We start from the raw sequence: 24,062 nt of genomic DNA, 5'->3' as shown, positions 1-24,062 counted from the left end.
TTGCTTGGTATTATATCTTTGGCCTGTAGATTTTGTTCCCAATTCATTGTTTTCTCATTAATTACTTTATTTCATTAATTCGGGCAACTCTTGAGACCAAGATAGAAATCCCGCGTCGTTTCCTTGCAGATTTCTGAGGGTATTGGTTTCATAGTCTTCTGTTAAAGCTGTTTCGGGGAAATATTTGAGGACATTCGTTCTACACCAATTTTTTCAGGCAGTGGTTGGGTGCTGTTCACACAAGCAGGACCGTCATAAACTGCCTAATGGTACTAGTTATGTCTGAACTACTTGCCCATTAATGTAGGACACAACTATATGATGTTATTCTATTTATCATTCAATTTGCCTATGGACTAATGAAATATTATGTTTATTTAAAAAAGAAGAAGAAGAAGGTCAAGTTGGCCATTGTTTTGCTCCCACGAACCCTTGGAGTTTATATCAACTCAACTAATGAGTTACACGTATGCCTTTATTTGAAATAGTCAAGGGTAAAGTTCCCGCGTATTTGTTCCCAACCTCTGTGAATACATAGATTTAAAAATCATAGTTCACCTTTTAAAAAAAAAAATTTCAAGTAGTTAAAGAATATTCTGAACTCATTTATGCATTAACGAATTACACAATCCACCTCAATGGGATGTCAAGCTTGCCCCACAATACTGTCATAATTAAGACGCTAGAATCAGCGGCCTGAACCAGTCCAAAGAAGCTGTTGTGACGAACTTGGGTTCGAAAAGAGAGTGTTGCAAGGTCAACCATTAATGAAAGAAACTATACCTATCACCTGACCAGATCAAAAACGAAAGCCACCCTGGTGTCACATACTATTTCACTTTTACCCCGACTTGAAATAGCTAGTCTCGGCTGTAAACTTACAGTTAGTGAGACTTTCTATTGATTATTGTTTTGTTAACATGTTTTTTTTTCTTCCTTTTTTTCTTTCTTTTGCCAAGAAAAAACATTTGTTTCTTATATTTGGTAGAGCCAATGACTAACACAAACTAGGGCTAGATACGAGCCAGCCCAACATGATTTTTCTTAGGCTGGGATTGGACAAAAAAATTATAGGTCGGGTCCAAAACAAGTGTATGTCTCAATAGGGCCAGACCAAAAGCATCATATACTATAGAGCTACGTTAACAAAATCACCAAAAAAAAAAAAAAACCCGTACTCGTCTCCGTGACCTACTCTCTACTTCACTTTGGCTTTGTCGCTCGTCCGACTGGCTGCCATGTTGAGCAAGCCTTAGGCTTTGCCGGCGTGCGTCGTTCGCGGTTGGACGAGACTAGTTTTATGGGATGATTCTAGATGAGCGGCGAGGCTCTAGGTGTGAAGGAGACCTGAATCGGGTTGGTGATCAGATCGATTTCAATTTGGTTACGGCCTGATGATGGGATTGGAAGCGTTTGGCAGCTGCAGGTGGTTGGAAGCAGTTGGTCATAGTGCCTGAGGGGTGCAATCTAACGTGACCTCTCGATTTGGAAGAGGATGTGGCTGAAATGCAAATGGCTTGGGGGGTTTCGAGGCTTGGTTATGGCGAAGGGAGGACAGATTTTACTGGATCTGTTCTGGTGGTGGTTCTCTCAGGCTGGTTCCGCTGGGTCAATGTGAGTTGGTAAGGTGGTCACCCTATGTGCCATGGCGACGCCAACGACGACTTCAATGGTTGCCAGTGACGATTAAAAAACTTTGAGAATAAATTAAATCAGAAAGATAAATAAGACAATTATAAAATAGATTTTTATTAAGAAAATTAAAAAGAAATGATTCCACAACCCCTACTTTTCTCTCCCACTATTTTCTCTCTGCAATAACTACCAGTGAATCTACTTCTTCTGTAATAACTACCAGTGAATCTATTTCTTCTGCAATAACTAACCACCTTTTAAAAAAAAAAAAAAAATTCGTACACATGCAGAGCATGTGATTGCAGACTAGTGTATGACTAAAACAAGAAAAGAAATAACATATGGGCTAAGTTTAGAAATTTGAGGTGGGCTAATTTTTAATATTTAATCTGTTAAACCACAATTAAGCTACAAATTTATGTTTTTTCAAAATCTGGGGTGGGCTGTAGCCTAACGGAGTCCGTGTTTAGCTACGCATTTGGAAGAAATAACTGTTCTGCTTCATGGTTTAGGGAGATACAATAGTGCAGCAACCAACATTTTGTTAGTTAGAAAATTAAAGAATAGTAGCAACTTTGAATCCTTTATGAGACAATCAATAAAGAAACAATCTAAATCCTCAATTACAGCAACATCATATATGAACAAGATCAAATAATATATTACATATATATTTCTTATTGTATAGTACAAATGAAAGCAAAAAAATTGAATAGAATACATTCTACAATGAATAAAAACAATTGTCTTATTTCTTACTATACTTAGAACCCATTTGGTAACTACCTTCCTCTTCTGGTAGTTTCTTTCGTAGGTCGAAGGCTAAATGGAGATTGATGATAGAAATGGTAAATGTGAAGGAAAAGAGTACCAGAAAGAAAAATGGTATCAAATGAGCCCTTTAGTTACTATATCTTATCAACATATCAAACAGAAGCACAAAAGCTAGCTTGTGCACAATACGTCATTTGATTTGCTTATTTCCCTTTGTTTTTTGCTAGACAGGCCTGAACAGTTGGTTGAGTTGCCACGGGCTGACTAACTACTGGATTTGAATTTGATCCATGTTCCTTGCGCCAAATAGCGTCCCGGACACTGGGTTGAGAAGAAGTAGAACCAGAAGACATGATAAATGGTTTGCTGCTTTATCTTGGATGAATTAGGATATCTTAGAACTTATGGCTTATACCCAGGTCACATATTTCTCTCTATATATATAGTTAAGGGAGTGAGTTGCTTGTGTACATTTTTGGTTTGGGAAATTAAAGAGATATTGTGTTGCGATTAGGGAGAACCTTACCATGGATGGATCAAACTTGATAAGTAAACATTAAAAAAAAAAATCACCGAGTGAATTTCTGTAATCATCGGTCAGCAAGAAGAAAAGAACTCGAAAATAAACATGAACTACGACAGCAAGTTCTTGCTGTGTAGTTTACAAGAACCTGATGTTGAGAATTGGGGTATGAAAACAAGTAATCCTAATGTCAGAGCAACACTACTGTTTCCAATTAGTTTCATTTTCTATGAAGAGTTTAAATTATAGAATTGAACCAACCTTTCATACCAACGAGTTTTCTGGTTTGGTGTTCAGAAAAGTGGGTTTGAATGATACGTGATTGCTTTTAGGATTGCTCCTCCTAAATCACACATTCCTGGAAAAGGAAAAGAAACTTTTGGCTGATTATAGTTTAAGTTTACGGAAGTTTCTTTCTTATATGTTTTCATATTAGGATTTTGATGATCAAACTTTGATCTTTGATCTGAAATGGCTTCTGTAATTAAATGTTATTGACTTTAAAAACCATGGAAGAAGATGAACAGAAATTAGTGATAGGTATGTGGATTAGAAGATATGTATTATCAAATTACAGAAGAAATAATCAAACTCAACAGATCAGCAATTAATTTTGGTCGACCATGCAGGCATTTTCTTATTATCTTCCGAGAAATAGTCGGACATGGCATGCTTGCACAAGCTGACGACCAAACAAACCAGAGCTGGAGAGATGGAGGCTCAAGGAATCGACGTGTACATGGTATACATTTAGCTTACTGCATACAGTTCTACGAAAATGAACCTGAAATGTCGGCAATGACCATTAGAGCAACCCAGCTAACTGTCACTGTTGGCTTTCAGGGAAATATATTAGCAACACGGCAGCAGCTTTTTCAACGGTCGAAAATTTCTATATTCTTTCCGTTTTTTTTTTATCTTTCCTTTTTCTATGGTAAATGAAGTATTTCGATCACTGAGAAATTTTTAGTTAGGACAAATGTACCAGTCAAGTGGTACCCCCAACCAATCGTATCTCCATATTTTTTTAATTGTATTCCAAAACAATTCAAGTTTAATTATAATGAAATATCAAAAACACCCCCTGCATAGGTAATGATTAGCTGGGCGTACCGCCACGTGGCACGTCTTTCCTACCTAATAATCTCTCTGAATTAATTAAAAGATTATTCTCAAATGTGGTTTGACTAAGACCTATGGCTGGATGTTTTAGCCCGAAAGCCCGATCCGGTCTATTACGGACCGACCCAAACTGCCCGGCTTTTTTGAAAAAATTTAGTGTTTTACAAAATCCAACCTGAAGATAGTATAAAACGATCTAGCACCGGGCCAAAAGAATTAAAAAGAAAATAAAAAATAAAGCCCGAATGGTGGATCGATATTGAATCATAGGATAGGTGTCCTCATATCATTTAAGGCAAATTTCATTTTATCTCCTAATCTTTACACTCTAAATCATTTGTGCCCATACACTTTTAGTTTCATCATGCGTGCCCAGGTACTTACTAATTTTAATCAATCTTGTCTAACTTGGCTTTTTTGCCTACTATTGTGTGATGTATTTTGAAATTGTAGTCACATACGATATAATTTTGCATGCCACATTAGTGAATTGTCATCATACAAGGGAGCTCATTAGAGCCACATTTTTAATTTCCAAAATACCTTGACAAAAAAAAAAAATTATTAGACATGATTGATTAAATTGGAGAGCATAGTGGATTATGTGATTAAATTAAAAGTGCAGGGTCATAACTGATTTATCATCTAAATGCTAGGGAGGTAAAATGAAATTAGCTCTATCAATTAATATAGGGGCCGTGACCACTTATCCAATTTTAATCTAAAAAATGCCCACTTGCTCCACTAAGAGTTTTTTGACCCCATTTACCCAATTTAATCGCAAATGACATTTTCACCCCCAATCAAATTATTAAACTACAAAATTCTCTCTCTCCTCCTACCAGACTCTATCTCAGACTCTCTCTCTCTCTCTCTCTCTCTCTCTCTCTCTCTCTCTCTCTCTCTCTCTCTCTCTCTCTCTCTCTCTCTCTCTCTCTCTCTCTCTCACACCTCCTCCTCCTCGTTGGAGCGTCGGAGCACAAGAATCCGATCCAGGGCGGTGAAGACTTCACTGCAGAAGTCGTCGCCCGGCAAGCCGATGACCGTGACGAAACCTGTCCGGCGAATTTTGGGACAACACGGATCTGTTTCTCGATCCGAATCTTGGCCGAGTCTTCCTTGGGGAACCCGACGGTGACGAAGACTCAAGGTGGTTGAGGTTGAGGTCGGCGGTGGAGGAAGAAGCCGCGGGAGACGAGCTCGTCGGCCCAAAGCTTGAAGACCTGCCTGTCCGACATCGAGTTCAAGATCTGCCGGTCCGATTCGTCCCCAATCATTCTGATCTGGTGCCCAGAGCAATTTCTAGGTGCCCAGATCAATTTTTTTTTTTTTTTTTTACAGTGTGAACTCCGAGAATGGTGAAGGAAAAAAAAGTTAACGTGTACAATTGAACATATAAATGGATCAATTGTGTTTTTATTGTATTCATTTTGGTTCACTTGAGGGCAATAATATGATTACTAGGAGGCAATACTTTGCTTATTGGGGGGCAATAATATGATTACTGGGGGCAATAATATGATCAATTGTGTCTGTAGTGTATTCATTTTGGTTTTGGGAGTTTATACAATTCACTGGACGGAAATAATATGACTATTGGAGGCAATACTATGCGTATTGGGGGACAATAATATGATTACTGGGGGGCAATAATATGATCAATTGTGTCTGTAATGTATTCATTTTGGTTTTGGGAGTTTATACAATTCACTGGACGGAAATAATATGATTATTGGGAGGCAATAATATGAGTATGGGGGGGGGGGGGGCAATAATAACAGTACTGGGAGGCAATAATATGATTACTGGGGGGCAATAATATGGTTACTGGATATTATTAGGGACCGGTCGCCGGATTCCGGTCACCGGTTGTCAGATTCCGGTCACAATCACTGTTACCGGATTCCGGTCACCGGTCGTCGGATTCCGGCGCCCTGCCATTGGTCACCGGAGGTTGGCAAGGTGGAGGATGACTTCTCCCTCTAAGTGAAAAAGAAGGAGAGGGCAAACAAGTCTCAAAAAAAATAAAAAAGAATTAATTGGGTAAAGGGGAAATAATCATTTAGAGTGTTTTGGGTAAATGGGGTTAAAAAACAGTTGGTGGAGCACGTGGGCAATTTTTAGCCTAAAATCGGGTAAATGATCATTTTCCCTATTATAAAATCAAGTCCAAAATTATGTGGTGTACTCGACTTCACTCGATCGTCTTCTATTCCTCAAATTATCTGTCTCTCATTCTCCCTTTCTCTGTTTCTCGGTCTCTCCACCCTTCATCTTCAACTCGACTTCATCATCTCAATCTTTCTAGGTCCCCAGTCTCCAGTATCCATTTTCAACTTGATTATAGAAACAAATGGCCCAAAAAGAGAAAGAACCTAATTTAAAGTGGTGAAGGCCGGAGTTAAATTTACAAAGCATGGAGTAGTACTGAGAAGAAAGAGAAGAAAACATGTTCTTTTTCTTTTTTTTCTTTTTTCTATTTGGCAATTCAATCATGAATCAAACATCATTATAAAATACATCAAAAAAATTTTTACCTATAAATGAAGGAAAAATAATACGTTTATTAAGTGGAGTGACCTATATTATTAAACAAAGAATATGCTTCCCAAGTCTTCACCCAAATGAATCTAAATTGTAAAGTTTGTCCTGATACTTTGCAAAGTACGAAACTTAATGCTTGTTTGTTTATGACTCTTAATCCAGGTGTATCATCCTCAAATAAAAAAATATATATATGGAATCAGCGTTTTATCCACTTCAGCGGTTCAGCCACAAGCTTCCACACTGCAGCTAATGATGTACACAAAATTTGGAGATGCTCTACATAATATTGAATGTAATGAGTTGCAATCTTCGTGATGGGACAAAATTATGTTCTACTAAAATAATATAGTAGAACAAATCATGTTTATAATCATAAAGCCATCATTATTAGGCTGTTGTAAAGTTCTATTGCTCCAGGATTCAAATACACCAAATAATTTCAGTTAGAATCTTACCGGGAATAATGGATTCAAAGGGGCTCGAATGATCATTGAACTCACTTTTTTTTTTTTTCATGTTTCCATTGCAAATCAAATGTAAATTTTTCTCAAAAGATGGGTCTAAAGTTTCTTGTTCTACCATGATTAAACTTCAAAGCATCATATTAGAGAGATAGAATGACTATACTAGAGAAGTTTTTGAAGAAAATGAAAAGAAGGAATCGAAAAGAGTTTTGAAGTCTTTTGTGTCTGCCGGAAAATAAAGGTTTAGAATTTGAGGAAGATTGACTTGCCAAATTGAAAAAAGAAAAAGGAAACATAATTATAAGGAAGGGTAGTTAGAGTAAATTGAAAAGAAAATTGAATTAAACTAATAGAAAAATAGAGGGAGTGTGTGAATAGAGAAAAAGGGTGTGCGAATAGCACCACCCATATATATATATATATATATATATATATATGTATATATATATATATATAGACACACACACACACACACTAGCATTCCTGCACGAGCGATGCGCGTGCGTATTGTCCTTCCTCTTTTGCTACGCATATTTGAAATGTTACTCATGAGTGCAATATAATTTATGTGTTGCATATTACCTAACTCTTACCCCATACAGATATTATAAAATATTGTATATGTCTTTAGCAATCCATTGTACAGAAATATGCGCTGGTATATACAAATATATATAATTTTAATGGTTGGAACCCAATCTACTTATTATTGAAATTGGTTAACTACCACAAAATAAAAACATATTTAAAGGAAAAGAAGTAGAGCTTAAGAGTTCTTTTTGTTCCACTCTTTCAAAATAAGCTGACTGAGATAATAATGTTCATTTTTACTGATTTTCCCATGCACCAACCACATGAAAAATACGGAAACATGCCTCCTATGGCCATCGTCTCTTTAGAACTTTTAATTTTGTTGAGGGCGACGATCTGGTACCATTCCTACAAATAGAAAGAATTACACAAAGTTACAGGGTTATAATCCAAAAAAACTCAATCAAATATGTACATTTCTAATCAATAAAAATGTCAAAATACCTATGAAGACGATATATCATTTGTGTTTGAATGAAGCAAAACTTCTTTAAATACGACATTCTTCGTAAATACGTCATCTTCACCAACTATGGATCCTTTTTTAACCAGAATTTTTGTGGTTGACTCCGATACTCCTCTCGACAATGCCACATATAATTGTTCATGACTAAAAACATGATCTAGGAGGTAAACACCTACATGTGGGATAGTCTAGCCATGAGATTTGTTTATGGTCAAACAGAAGCTCAGTTTGACTGGAAATTGCTTTCTTGTTAGTTGAAATGGGAGCCCAGCATTTTCTGCACTTTTCAAAGGAATTCTAGGTAGAAAAACTCTAGTCCCAGCAAGTTGTCTTGTTAGTGTCTCAGCATAAATCAGATTTTGGTACGAACCATGGCACAACAATCTAGTACCGTTACACAATCCCAACTTAGGGTCAATATTCATCAAAAGCATGATTGGAGCACCTACTTTCAGAGTTAACTTGTGGGGTGGCAGCCCACCTGCAGTTATTGAGTTTAAAAACTCTGGTTGGTACAAATTTCTGATGTCATCTTCAACAGAGTCAAATGAGTACAATGTAATTTCTTCACCTGGAAACATATTGATTATCTTTTCATTCAACACGCCCACATCGTCGTTTATAGGAGTAATCAATGCTCTATCCACCATGTATCTTGCATCATTTACATGATCACCCAAATTGGGGAAAACTTCATCAATAATTAGATTGATAGATTGGTCGCTTTCCCATGGAACTACCATGCATTCTGGTACTCTTATTATTTCGTCATTGATGACTTGTTCACTCCCATCACCTACACGAAGAAGACTCTGCAAATTGGTGGTCATTTATGGATCTCATATTCTATCTCAGTCTCAATATCTTTATCTGTGTCCAAAATGTTGATTTCACAATGGAGGTTTGAATGAGTTCAGATTTCGTTCCTTTAGGAATAACAGGGAGGACTTAATGAAAATCCCCCCCAAAAATCATTATCTTTCCACCAAATGGTAAGTCGACATCCATTATGTCTCTAAAAGTTCGATCAAGTGCTTCAAAAACATGTCGATGTGTCATAGGTGCCTCATCCCAAATAATTGCAGTCGAATCTTGTATCAGTTGTGCCAGAGCAGACTGTTTACTTATGGAACACATAGATGACGCATCTACTTTGAGTGGAATCTTAAATCTAGAGTGAGCTGTCCTCCCGCCGGGCAGTATATTTGCAGCTATTCCATATGATGTTGTGGCTAAGACTATATGATTCGTTCTTCATATCTTTGCTAGCAATGCACTGTATAAATATGTCTTCCTAGTTCCACCAGGACCATCAACAAAAAATAATGCACTTCTTTTTCTCTGAACTGCATCCATGATCATGTTAAAGGCGATCCTTTGGTCATCATTAAGGCGGTCAATTGCATCAATGTATTCTTGAGAGATATGTACGGAAAGTTCGTCTTCAATACACCTTGGCATTCTTGAATTTTCATCTGGTTCCGTTGTCATTTCAGACAGGTCAAAATCTCTAATGTTCCTGTTAAATTGTTCAAGCACTCCATTTAAATCTTGTAAGAGCCTGTTTCGGTTTGCAATATCACTAGATGAAGGATAATCTTCCACCATAAAAGGAAAAAATTCATCCCACAATGATCGGACACTGATTGGCTCATTGTACACCAAAATTGTGACGAATAATCTCGTCGAAGTTGATGGCATCCTAATTGCAGAGGCCTCCAACAAACACTGTCAGATACTATTGTCATTTTCTAGCAAACCTTGTTTCTCTACTGCTTGCATGAAAGTTGGTTGTAGAACACCATTAACAGTAAGCAAATCATGAAATGATCCTGGACCTCTGAAATGATTAAGAAAGACACGCAGGTAAAATTTCTCACCTTCAGACGGTGAGATACTGTATATTCTCCCAATAACCTTGTAGTTTCTCCTTCTTTTCACCCAAATTTTGTTGCTATTATCCCACCTGTAATGTTCAGGAACTTCTCGATACAAATATGCTCTTGCATCCTCATCCATTCGATTTATGGTGAAAAACTCAGTAAGCATTGACATTTGTGCGTGCTCATCTACCAGAATATTCTCTACTGTTTCATCAACATTGAATGTTATCTGTTGCATGTTGGGAAGATGTATTTGTAATCACTCTACTGTTGGATATATTTTGTTCATTGCAAATTTGAAGATCCTCCATAAACCCTCTGGTGCACAGACCCACCTTGCATCAACAAATTGTCTAATTTAATCAAACTCTGGGTTTGATTGCAGCTCAAGTGCCACTCTGCCGGAACCTTTATAGATATACTTATATAAGTACTTGACACTTTTTATGCTCCCACATATTTCAACATTGATGTGACAATTATACCGTAATAGCAACCATGGGTTGTAGGGAACCACCCAACTGTTATCCACCATCACATCTCCTCGTCTACGCGAAGGTACCGGTAAACGACTTACTAGTCTCTGATATACAAGATATGCATCATTCCCTTGCACAGTGAAATTTGCAAATGGTTTTGGGTAGCCTTTATTGCAACTCCCATTTTTCATACATGACTGTCTTGGGTTAAGAGTTCCACATGGACCATGAATCATATGTGTACACACTGCATCATAAAGTTGAGGCTCCTCGTCCTCATATGGTATTTCATCTCTAACAATGCGATCATATTCATCAGGGTTATTAAGCTTGTCATTTTCTTCTAACATAATCAGCATATGAACATGTGGTAGGCCCCGTTTTTGAAATTCAACAATGAAAGCATGTGCAGCCACTTTTCCCAGCACCCCTTTGTTGATGATGTCTTCTTTTAATTGCTCAAACTTGGCATGAAATACCCTTGTGACTAAATCAGGACGGTCTTGTGGCATTTTTGCAGGGAGTAGTTCATTTCTAACTTCTTTCCAATTGGGGTTACAGGTCATGGTGATAAAAAGATCCGGCCTACCATATTTTTGAACCAAAGCCATTGCTTCTTGATATCGTTGGTACATGCCACGTGGGCTTCCAATAAACAATGATGGCAGAATTGTTCTACGACCAACGTTACCTGTAATGTATGAAATTACATTTAATTTGTCTTTCTACAACTATAAATAAAATGACGCTAATTATAAGATCTTAACATCAATCCAATACTAAATCAAACCTGCATCATTTTCTCCTGCATGTAGAGAGTCTTGAAGTCGTTGACTAAATTCTCTCTGAAATTTTTCTTGATTACTACGAAGCCATCTGAGCTTCTATGATTCAATCTTTACATAATTATCTACAACATACTGTTGTAAGAGGCGTCCTCCTCGATGTAGAATATTTTCATGACCTTGACGCATCTATAAAATCAAGATTTTAAGCATGCATTTTAATGCCATATTTTTAGCTAGTGATAGAAAATTTAAAGTAAATAGTGTAGCCAACCTGTAACATATATGCGTGTTAGTCCAACATGACATTGGTCTTCCATTATTGCCATGAGTATTAATGTCTCATCCATATGTTCCATAAGGCAATAATAACGGATACTGCATAGGGTCATAATATCCAACTGAGTCTTTGACATTCCAAAGTTGTCTACTAATTGTTTGAACAATAAAATCTCTCCCATTTGGATTGATGTCGTCACCTCTACTATAATAGCAGCAACTTGTGATGTAGATGGCAAATTATACTGACAGTGGTCGGAAGGCTGCTCTCTGATGATGAGTCTGCAATTGGGAAAATCTTGACGTTGTCCGAGACTTTGAAATGTTTGAACAAATGGATTGTGTTGGTTAAGAATTTGTTGTATCTTTTCAACCATTCCCCTCTCCAAAACTTCGCTTTCAGACAATCTATTCTCAAGTTCATGCTCAGTGTCGTATATATAAGCCTGTAGATATCGTGGTCTTCTCTCGTCAATTGGTAACAGATCACCAATTTTATGATATATAGAACCTTGTGCACGAAACGTATAAGGTCCACGACCTTGGATATTAATTCTTTCATCAACATGTAGACCAATTGAAATGAATGCAAACACATTGTTGTAGGGCCTAATAATTTGTCTGAATTTTCTGCCCTCATCAGTTTGATTAGAAAAGAGGTGAACCATTTCTGGGGGAGACTGTATAAGTGGTAGAACAATATTCCCCTTCAAGCAACACAAACTAAAGGTCTCTTGATCAAACAACAATGCATTGCAGTATGGGCATGTTTTTAGTGGGGGCAATTGACAATCATGGACACCTATTTCCTCATGAAAATCTCTAGCAGAATTATTATTTATTCTTGCCCTCCTCATGCGCCGTATTGATAAATGTTGTTACGGCGCTCCTCATGATTATTCATGGGCTCACTTTCATTGTCTTCCTCAATGTTATTGGTATGTTCCTCATCATTATTCATGGCCACATTGTTGTTGTTATGCTCCTCATGATTATTCATGGTAGCATTAGGTAACTCTGGATATAAGTAAAAATATTGATCCTTATCAAAAGTTGTTTACAACAATACATACACATGATTCGCTATCAATAAGTTTAATATATTAAGCTCACCATAGCGAGTAGAAATTCGGACAACTCCATCTCTTGTTTCTGATCTATTCAAACGTGCCATTTGTCTTATGCTTGTTAAGCGAACCGTTGAGTAGTCTTGTTCGGGGTTGTTGGAATTTGAAGAAATTCTTAAACTTGTGCCTTGATTGTCAAATTCTTCTATTAACACAAATGAATTAGCATTTTTTTGGAGGAAATTCCTATGAGTGCATAAATCTTAATAGTGCAATTGTATTGAAGAAGTTCATGTAATTGAACTATAAATTATAGCTATAAAATTGAGCAATATACTTGGAACATTTGATTACAGAAGTAACTGGAGCTTGTTCAGCTCTGTTACTTGGGCTAGTTTCCACCACGGGTCACTTTTCTTGAGCTATTGTGCGTCGTCGTGCCAAGTTTGCTTGACGTTGTGAAGAACTCATTGACTCTTGCCATTGTCGGTGCCGAGCACGCACACGCTCCATTTGGTCCATGAGTCGTTGGCGTTTGTTTCTACAAAAAATAATAAATCTCTTTAATTTTATTTTTTTCAAATGATTTTTGGTATAATAAATTTTCCATTCCATACATTGCAACCGGTTTGCATTTAAGAGTTGCTATATATTTTTATTTTTGGTATGACCAGTACCAAAACTATGAGATAAGTTTCATTTGTGGTAATATTGCTGGACGCCAATTCGTTTTAGTCTTCTGTGCAAACTGCAAAATGTGTTCTCTTTTGTTATTTTCCTTTTCATTTCATTTGTCTATGCACTCGATGCTTGATTGCTTGTTCATGGTGATACCCAATTGTAATTGACACCCAAAATCAACATGTAAATACAGTCCAATGGAATAAAAACAACAGAAAAACCTAAACAAATTGTCAGCGTTGATGGTTTTCCACTCTGGCACTTCGTGCTGCAACTAAACACGAAAAACTAGCAAAGGAGAAAAATTCTTGTACGACCCATAAAGAAAAAAAGAAAAAGAAAAAAAAAAGTGTTTGTGTTCCGTAGATAGTGCACTGTTACACGTAAGAATAGTTTAAAAAAAAAACACACACAGAGAGATTTGGAGCAATCGTACCTTAATGAATTTTATCGAAAACTAATCATACCTTAATGAAGAGGGAACAATAGGAACACATAAATTAATTGGGAACGCAAGATCAAATGAATGACTTACCTTACTTGAATGAAGATTCAAAGAACTTGTAGGGTATCTCCTGTGTTAATAAACCAATTCCTCATGAGTTTGGGTATCTCGAAAAGTTTGTCAATTAAAAAAATTATCAATTACGAGCAATCAAAAATGGCTAAAACTAAACCTGATAGAACCTCCTTTGATCCAGCTTTAATGTCATAATTTCATCGATCTTCCTGTGTTGCAGTGAAGCAAGTATGCCTACTGGAGAGATTAAACACAATAAAGGTGTGATGCCCCAGAAATTCGTAATTATTTTCAGAAGATTTATGGTTGTTGGACGGTTTCGTGGCTCGTGGATAGAGTGGAAGTGTTTTGGACGAATTAATTATTTGAAAAGTATGACTTTAGGGGGGGGGGGGTTCGGTTGACTTTTGATACGTTGGGATTCTCTAAAAACTTCCTTCACGAAAGTTGTAGAGCGCGTCGATACGAGTTCGTGGACATGCGGAACACGAGAATCGGAGTTTGTATGAAGAAGTTATGGGCTTCGAAAAAAATTTTCATTTTTGTATAAAAGGATGAATTTTTGGGAAAATTGCAGAAAAGCCCAGATTTCCCAAAATGGAAACCTGAGCTTTCCTCTTCTCTCCCGAGCCGTGCGCAGCCTCCATTTTCGCTGGCGTTGTTCTCGCTCCTCCAGCCACCGTTTGCTTCAATTCAAAAGTGGGTTTTGCTCACCTCAATCCCCTCTTGAGGTATGTGGAAGGATTGAAGAGAGATTTGAGCTGTGGAGGAACCTACATCGACTAGAAGTGGCCGCTTCGGGGATGAAATCTCCTTGATCGGAGTTGGAGATTCCGGCCACCTTTATCGGTGATTCTTGAGGGCTTTTGGAGCTTGGAGGACATTGATGCTTCCCACAAGGTGGCTTGCATCGATTTAACTCATGGAGATCGAATTTTGGAATTGAAATTCTAGGGTTTCAGTCGAGCTGTTTTGTTCTAAGGTAAAATTCGATCGATTGGTTCATATTTGGACTTTGGTGTAGTTATGAAAGTTTAAATTGGAGTTCAGATGAAGAACTTTGGTGTTGGGAGTTTTGTCAAATTCCGACTTTGGTCTGGCGGCGGTGCCGCCACTATGGTGGTGTTTTCCGGTGGTTTCCGGCCACCTCAGGGATAGTTTCTGTTCCTGAGTTCGATCTACTCGTCGATACGAGCATTTCGATATATTGTTTGTAATTTTTGGAGATCGTATGAGCATGTTAGAGTTTTTACGGTTTCGGACAGTTCGATGTTTCGATCCGTGAGGATCCGACTATCCGATCGACTTGTGGTTTTGGCATATCGATCGTAGAGGTATTCCGGAGACATTGGCTTTCGCCTCAATTGGCGTCATTTTGGGGATTTTAGTTCAAAACAGGGGTTTCAGACTTAAATCGTTTGTGGATTGTTGCTAAGTTGAAACCGTATGTGATTAGGTACTTGACGAAGTATTTGGACGGCTATTTTGTGGTGTGGCTGCCTTATTTTGTATTGAAGACGCAGCAGGAGTTTCGAGGTGAGTAATCTCATGAAGTTCATTCACGAACGGGAATACCCTTATTGTTTTGAGAGTTATTTATTAACTGCAAACTATAGTTGGTATTAGTAGGCAATCCTGAGTGAATGACTACATATAGATATATATTTACGTGAAATATATATGTTTTGGTGGTTTGTGGATTTATGAAAACAATATGCATAAAAATGGTGCTTTTTATTGTTTTGGGTTGTGGCTTTGGGAAAACAAATGATTGTGGAAATAATTGATTTCGATTTGTTTTGAAAAGCGTTGAGATTTGGGAAAAAGCGCTAAGATTTGGGTATGAAAACAATAGGCATGAATTGATGCTTTTTATTGTTTTGTGTTATGGCTTTTTCGGAAAACAATGATTATGGAAATGTTGATTTCAATTGTTTTCAAAAGCGTTGAGATTTGTGTAACATTTTGGGTCAAGTGCGACTCCTTTAATGTTTTGTTCCAAGGGACAGTGCGGCCCGAGGATCGAAGGTCTATGACCTTGGGCAGAATAATAGGTAATCACGTCTTTGGCCGGACGAGTGCTTACGTTTTCAGTTAGAGCTCTAATCTGTCTGCCATATAGGTAATTCATGGGGTAACGGGAATTGGTTATTGACAACTCATAACATTACGTATTTTTAGGGAACAAGGTGTGAGTTGCTTCCTTATTAATGGTTTTTAAGGGGACAAGGTACAAGTTGTTTTCCTTATTAACGATTTGATAGAAATCAAGGTGTGAGTTGCTTTCTATGGTACGCTTATGGTACAACTGATAGAATTCAAGGTGTGAGTTGTTTTCTATGTTTTATTGATAGAAATCAAGGTGTGAGTTGCTTTCTATGGTACGCTTATGGTACAACTGATAGAATTCAAGGTGTGAGTTGTTTTCTATGTTTTACTAATAGAATTCAAGGTGTGAGTTGTTTTCTATGTTTTATTAATAGAATTCAAGTGTGGGTTGTTTTCTATGGTATGATTTGGTACAAATGATAGGAACCAAGGAGTGAGTTGTTTTCTATGTTTCGATTTGAAAGGAAATTAAAGTGTGAGTTATTCTCCTTTATTTCATGTTTTAAGGAATCAAAGCGTGAGTTGTTTTCCTCGTTTTGGCGTGAGTTGTGCATGTGTATTTTGAGTTACTCATACGGGCTTGCAAAAGCTTACCGGGTTTGTTGTGTGACAACCCGGTACACTATTCAAACGGTGTAGGAGTTAATCCTGCAGGTTAGGATAATCGAGGTTGAATCGGAGATAGCGCCCTTGCAGCTTTACGGTAGGAAGCCATTTTTGTGACTTTACCGTTGATAAGGTTTTCCGTTGTAGTTATACTCTGAGAAGCATTTACATTTTATCTTGTTGTTGTCAATTTAATTCGTAAGCTTATGTAATATATGACTCTGTGGGCGGGCCAATATTGATATAGTGGGTTCAGGGCATCAATATGTATGTTGTATAAAAGGAAAAAGATTTCAGGTATTTTGTATTGATGACTGGACGTTCACGCATATATAATTAAGGGGTTATATATATCGATTTTTAATTATGTTTAAAAATCAGGGGCGTGACAAAAGGAAGAACGTGTTATTGGAAAAAAGAAATTGAGTTCGAGTGGGAGTTGGTAACTTCTTTTCTTCCTCAAAACGTGGTCGTGGGTTTGCTGCGTAAGAGGGAGTTGTGCATTTCTCTTTTTACCCTTTATGTATTTCATTTGTAATAATAAGTAGTTTAATAAATCAAGGGCAATCACAGGGTTTTATGAAAATTTAACCGTAAGGGTTGTTTGCTTAATTAATACTTATATATATATATATATATATATATATATTAGCCTCTTTGGGCCTGAAATCTTGGAAAATCGGTCCAACAAATGTCAGTTTGGGCTTAATTCGGTCCCAGCCTAATTTCCTTCAAACATCTCCGGCGTGAAGTAAATTTTCTTGTTGACTCTGTGACTCACTCAATCATTTCATAGATGTGACGAGGTTGGACCTGCTCTTTTACCTATTTCAGTAGCTTATGTCTTGTATGTGTGGCTTAAGTTTTGTTAGAGGAGACCCATGGGGTTTGGTCCAGTGGTAGCAAGCTGGCCCTGCATGTTGGGCGAACGCTACAGTGATACTCCTGGTAGTAAGGAGGTCACTGGTTCGATCATCCGCATGTGAAAAACACTCTATGGGGAGGGGTCTTACCCATGTTGCTCTCGGCCCCGGAGTGGCAGTCTCACCCGACCACCATTTTTGTAAAAAAAAAAAAAGTTTTGTTAGAGGAGCAAATTTGTAGCTTTATAATTTTTTTATTTGGACGAAAAGAAATAATTGAAGAGATCGAGATTACCCCACAAACCTCTGTGTGCCTAGCTACGGGGTGTTAAGAAAATTCAAGCCAAAAGGCTACACACGTATAACTTCGTAAGACACTCCATAAGAAATTCATTCCAACTTTTACGCCCTAGCCTGAAATCAATCTACGTGGAGGGTTGACATTTATATTAAGCCAAATTGGGTGTAAAGTTCTTCCGGCTTAATATTTATAAAAAAAAGTGTGACAGAGTCAAAATGAAAATCAAAAGCAGCAAATCTATGTCCTTTACCAGCAGTTTCTAATTGAAAAATGAAGACAAGACAAAACTAGGACCACAATAATGATTAGGCCCTAATTAAAGTACGTAAGAGTTAAAAGCTCAGCTCCATGCATGGATTAGAACTGAGCTAGCTTTCATGGCGTTTTTCTCTTCATTTGAGAGTCCCCATCCAAGAAATTAGAAGTGATTAAACCAACACAATCTATGAACAAATTGAACATGTCGGAATTCAACTTACAACTATAACAACTTACATCAAATAGTAATAATGCTTACATCGTGAATCGAATTGAAATGTGTACAAAGAATGAAGATATATAATTCCAATCTACTCTGTTTATAGAGGACACACATATATAACAACAATTAGCTAACTGGAAACTTCCATATATATAAAGCACACATCATTCTGCACTACTCCTTTCTTCACGGCCATGCTTCTCGTTTTATTTGCCGCACATCCCTTGAGCAGTCGGTTGAGATCCACCACTTCCCTTGGAACTACCCTGTACGCCTGAACTCTTTTCAAACATTTCTTGAGGAGAGGCCATGTTTATGCTTGTAACCAGTTGAGCAGTCGACCGTTGAGATCCACCACTTCCCTTGGAACTACCCTGTACGCCTGAACTCTTTCCAAACATTTCTTGAGGAGAGGCCATGTTTATGCTTGTAACAAGTTGATACTAATCTTGTGTCTTTAAGGATGCTGATTTTGGATATACAAATTATCTGCTTTGATTATGTGCCTATTTATACACATATGAGCTTGGCAGGGAAATTACGGGGAACTTTACAATAACGAGTAACGTACCCTAATGTCCAAGCAACACATAAAATTCAACTTATTTTGCCCTATTGAGTTCTATAAAAACTATATCAAACTGTCCTACCAACCAGGACGTTCTCATGGGATGCAATGCAAGGCTGAAAAATATAAGTACGTGATAAATTTGCTAGCTTCTTCAGTTCTTCATGGTGCTTTCTCTCATATTTCTCGTTAATTTCCTTAATCAGACTAATATTTGATATTTCAAAATAATCAGATTAATATTTGATATTTCAAAATCTTGTAATTGACTAACGTACGTTATCGACAAACCTGCACAAAAATCACAAGGGAATCGTGAATCAAAATCCCAGAAGCAAGCTAGGTAGGAAATTGTTTAAATTATATACTAGTAACTAAACAAAATCTGTACGTACGTGGATTGACACAGATCCCAAATTACAGAAGATATGGTCAAGACCGACCACAGGAGCAACAATTTCTATCTGCAGAGACCCAGAAAATTAACCAGACGTCGACAGATGTTCAGAGAAACAACGTTGTATAATATATAATATATTGTAAATATAATAAATCTCGGAGGATTTGATAAACCGCGTTAAAAGCGCAAAGGTTTGACAGACAGCTCTGTAACCCTTTGTTCATCGTCAACATACGTATACTACTCGTGCACCCTAAATTCATTGGTTTCTTACTTGTTTATTTCAGTTGGTCGCCACCTCTTCAGACCAGGATGGAACACAGGGCTTGCCTGCCTTCTGATGATGAAGTCTCCTGTTTCGGCCAAGTATATGAGAAATTCTGCTATGGCTGGGACTGACGATGGTTTATTGGGTACTGTTCACGCAACCCAGGAAGAGCGCTATACCGCCAATCCCGCCATACGTCTTACTTACACGGACGCTTTTATTTGAAATAGTCAAGGGTAAAGTTCCCGCGTATTTGTTCCCAACCTCTGTGAATACATTTTTTTTTTTTTTTGAGAAATGAATGTTTATTCACATGAGAAACAAATACAAGATATATGAATGGGATTGTTCTGATGACAATCCAAAACCTAATATGAAAGCCAAGAAACAAAAGCACTCACTACTAACTAGCTGCACTGCCTATAATTTTCACGAAAAAAATACACTTATAACTATAAATCGGAAGAAGTGGAAAAATGTCTTCATTTCTCCTCACACCTAAGCTAAGGTGTCCTCGTTAAAATCATTGTTCACCTTTTCTTAATTTTTTTTTTCAAGTAATTAAAGAATAGAGTTTCTATTAGAACCTCCAAATCTGCTCACTTGACCTCACTCTATTATGAATTATTAAATGACATATATAACCTCACTCTATTATGAATTATTAAATGACATATATAACCTACTATAAAATGACTATTAAGGACAATAATTATACCAAAAAAATTGTTATATTTATTTTCTCTAGACTTTCCAATTCAATAATATTATATTGCATTCTTTATTATTTTCCCTATCTATTTTCATTTTTCAATTTCACTACATACTCATTAAAGCATTCATATATATATATATATATATATATATATATTTAATAAGAAAAAACTATGATTAAGATAAAAATGTATGATATGCATATTGAACGCATATTGGTCAGGGAGAACAAAATAAATTGTATTATGACCTAAATCTAAATCTATCCATTATATTTGCAAAAAGAAGAAAAAAAAAATAGAGCTAGCAAATAAAAATAAATAATAAAAAAATTTAAATAATTAATCATGAGGTACAGAAAATAGAGAAACATTAAGTAAAAATGATTAATCTGTTTTTTTGTTTTTTGTTTTTTGCATAGCTTTTTTTTTTTGAGAATTTGTTTTTTGCATAGCTAAAAAAGAAAAAGTAAATAAAAAAATCACATAATAGTTCATGTTATTTTATTTTTATTAATTTTTAAAACTCAATACCTTGTGTTTGATTTTTTTTTTATTGGATAAGAGATTTATGTTATCTGATTAAGGAATGGAGATGTAATTAAGATTTATAGAGTAATTAAATCATTGAAATGACTAAGTTTTTTATTATAAAGATCTTAGTTTGTTTGTAAATTATATGTGCACTACTAGAATAATGTCATTAGACATCGCCACTATTAAATCGGTCAGGATTGCACCTGATGTCAAAAATTGTGCTAACATCAGTTTGTGAAAAAACCGATTTCTATTGTTATTATAGACATTAGTTACTAACTGAAATGATGAGAAAGGTTTCGTTGGAAAATTTTTAAAAAACGCGGAGGGACTAACTTTAAAAAATTTGAGAATGCGGGGACTAAAATTTCATTCCCCCCCCAACACTTAGTATTTTTTTCCGCTTTCTCTAAAATTTCGAACCCTAGCTAATAACGATCGACTCCCGACCTCCTTCTCCAAGCTGACCTGCATCGACTCCCGACCTCCTTCTCCAAGCTGACCTCATTCTCCAACCTAAGCCTACTGGAGCCGCCTCCAACCTGACCCCGAGTCCCCGACCTCGCTTTCTGACCCCGAGTTCCCCTGCCTCGCTCTGACCCCGAGTTCCCGATCTAGTTTTCCAGACCTCGAGCTTAAGATCCGATCTGACCCAGAGCCTATTAGCCGACCTGAGCTTGTCATTCTCCAACGTCTAGTCTCGTAGGTCCTCTCTCTCTCTCTCTCTCTTCTCTTGGTTACCACCAATACTGATTTTCTGTCCAGTTTTGATCTAAAGTTCAGTCTTTTTTGTTTAATTCTTGTGTATTTGAGTTGGGTTTGTCTTTGAATGGCTTAAATGTGTGGTATTTTGAGCTGGTGCATGTTGATTGTGTTTGATTTTAGTTCTTGCACATGTTGGCTGTCAATCTGCAGAGGAAGATCGTAGATTGAAGGTTTTCAAGGAGGAGTGGTTTGAAGGCAAGGACTGTCTGAACATTGGCTGCTATTCTGGGGTTATCACTATACAAATCGGTAGTTATTCTTGCTTATAATGATCATCATTGTGTGTTATGAGTTAATTAGCTATGGTTTATTGTAATTTTTCTCTTCTTCTAGTCAAATGGAAAGAAGAGCATCAATCTGGGTATTTGATTGTCCATTTTGTTCTTTTTGTCCTTCTGAATTCTCATGCATTGGTTTGTTGCTTTTGTTATAGTGGTTTGATGCTGTTCTTTGGTTTTCATTGTAGTTGTTTGATGCTGTTCTGCATCTACCTGGGAGGAGTACTGCTGTCGTCTTTGAGTTATGGATAATAGGATTTTGAATAGAGACAAGCAGAGAGGATATTTAGTTTTTAGGGTAAGTTGAGGATTTTGGTGTTGTTTATTTTGATGTATACGTTATCTCATCACATGCACACAACTTGATGGAAGTAAACTGAAAGGGTAATTACTAATTTGAATGTTGGCTTCTGCTCTATTCATTGATCTTTTAGTGGTCAATAACAATCAGTTAGGAACATTTGGTTTTGTTATGAACCTTGATGTTGGATATGAACAGAAAGAAAGAAGAAGAAAAGCTATGTCTGGGAAATAGATACATTTCAGTTTTCAAACACTGCCACTCCATGACTTGTTAAGCATGGCAGAAATGGTTTCAACATGGGATTTGTTGTTGTCATTTATGATTGTGATTGCTGACCTTGAAGTAGTCTGTTCTGCTAAGTCCTATAGTCTCTATTGCTTTCATTCTGGTGTTCTGCATTTCTATTTTTCCTTCTCAGCCACAATTTATTATCTGCTTTTTATTGGTTGGGCATGAACAAAATATAGTCAAATACCAAAGTTTCATAAGTTTCTTTACTTGCTGTGCAAAACCTTCTCTTTTCGTACATGCAAAAGGTTTCGGGAAACAATCTGACATGTCATCTATGCTAGATTCACAGTTCTATATTACAAGTAACAAATTGAGGGAACCAAAATAAACTTGGAACCTGGAATTCACAGCTTTGTATTTTAATTCTTGGTGTCTTTTTCTCTTCCATTGACACTTAATGACCTCATGAACTTACATTTTTCAAATATTTCTGGGGCCGCATAACTCAATTTGGTAGTTGGCATCTCCATTTGAGTAGAAGAATAGCAATCCCAGTAAAGTAAAGATTATTATTTCAGTATGGAACTATGGATAAGTGAATTTTGAAGTTAATTGTTCAACTATTTGTTTGTTTTACTTTACTTTGAAAAATATGAATAGTGTCCTGCTTCTGCTTCCTTTTCTCTCTAATCAATACAACGTAACACATGCATTCTCTTCGTTCTTATTTGACTGTCTGAGAATATATATGTAAGTTATTTCATTTTAGAATAGTAATGCTTACTGTTAGATTACATGTACATACATTTATTAATATCAAATTAGATTACAGGTATATATAGGTTTCCTTCATCCATTATGGTATGAATTCAACATTTTTTCCTAGAGATTAACCTCATTTATTAATTCTAGTGTAGAGCTCTATGCCGTTTTAAGTACCCATCTTATGTTTGTTAAATGTACCTGTTCTAAATCTTGGAAGAAGACTTATGCTTCTGATACAAATTCAGTTTGATAATATTTTAATTTTAATTTTTTATTTTTATCTCTGCAGTAAAGGTTTCAGTTATGATCCTCCATTAGCCCTTAAACAGGGCTTACTAAAGGTAACATGAAATTAAGTTTGATTGCTATTTTTGCTTTCTTTTTGAGGAAAGGATTGAGATCAATTTTTGTTGTCACCACTTCTCACTTAGTTCTTAATTTTAGTATTGTCGTGTATATTTTGCTTTGTGTTGGGGCAGCTGGAATGTTGGGTTAGTTAAAATATCTGTGGTTTCTGAAAACCTCTTTTTTGGTTTATAGCAATCGCAGGCTTTACCTCATGAAAACCAAAAAATATACTCATGAGCATTGTTTTCCTTTGTTGGTTTCAATGAGACTAGATTATAGTGTTCATAATAGACTTCATGAGAATGTAATTTTTTGGTTAAATTCAACCAAACTGAAATAAGTCGTAAATATGGAGCTTTCATGATAATATAAATTTCATAGGAGAGAGCACGTTACCCAAATAAAGTCTGATTTTCCTGCAAGGGGTCTAACTGATATATACCACCCTCTTTGGCCCGGATTTATGTATACTCAGATTTATACCTTTAAAAAGTTTCATTTAAATTTTCAGTTCTATGCACCATTTGTTTAGTTGAGAGAGAAGCATGCACCATTATAATTTTTTCTTTCCAGAATGTATTGGATAAATCTGGGTTTTGTACTATTTCAACTATTGTGCAGTAGAGTTACAATTGCCCTCCGTAAAAATTTCAGACTTTAAGGTTTAAGGGAGTTGAACCCAGAATGACCTCTTTTCTGTTAAGGAGTT

The 24,062-nt window shown here is 36.5% G+C and overlaps 2 protein-coding genes across 2 annotated transcripts; both read right to left on the bottom strand.

Moving 5' to 3' along the window:
• Positions 1 to 8,310: 8,310 nt before the first annotated feature.
• On the bottom strand, positions 8,311 to 8,952 carry LOC112203816. Its single transcript, XM_024344731.1, has one exon. The coding sequence runs from the start codon at positions 8,950 to 8,952 to the stop codon at positions 8,311 to 8,313; it is 642 nt and encodes a 213-aa protein (XP_024200499.1).
• A 1,411-nt stretch (positions 8,953 to 10,363) lies between these two features.
• On the bottom strand, positions 10,364 to 11,095 carry LOC112203815. The gene has a single exon (XM_024344730.1). The coding sequence runs from the start codon at positions 11,093 to 11,095 to the stop codon at positions 10,364 to 10,366; it is 732 nt and encodes a 243-aa protein (XP_024200498.1).
• Between the last annotated feature and the right edge of the window lie 12,967 nt (positions 11,096 to 24,062).

Source organism: Rosa chinensis, chromosome 5 (assembly GCF_002994745.2).
Source record: "Rosa chinensis cultivar Old Blush chromosome 5, RchiOBHm-V2, whole genome shotgun sequence".
Lineage (NCBI taxonomy): Eukaryota > Viridiplantae > Streptophyta > Magnoliopsida > Rosales > Rosaceae > Rosa > Rosa chinensis.
Note: the sequence above shows the minus strand (reverse complement) of the source record. Positions and strands in the feature narration are given on the sequence as shown.

Excerpts from the sequence above, each read along its gene's own strand:
- LOC112203815 (XM_024344730.1), bottom strand. The coding sequence starts at position 11,095 with ATGGCTTTGGTTCAAAAATATGGTAGGCCGGATCTTTTTATCACCATG.
- LOC112203816 (XM_024344731.1), bottom strand. The coding sequence starts at position 8,952 with ATGACCACCAATTTGCAGAGTCTTCTTCGTGTAGGTGATGGGAGTGAA.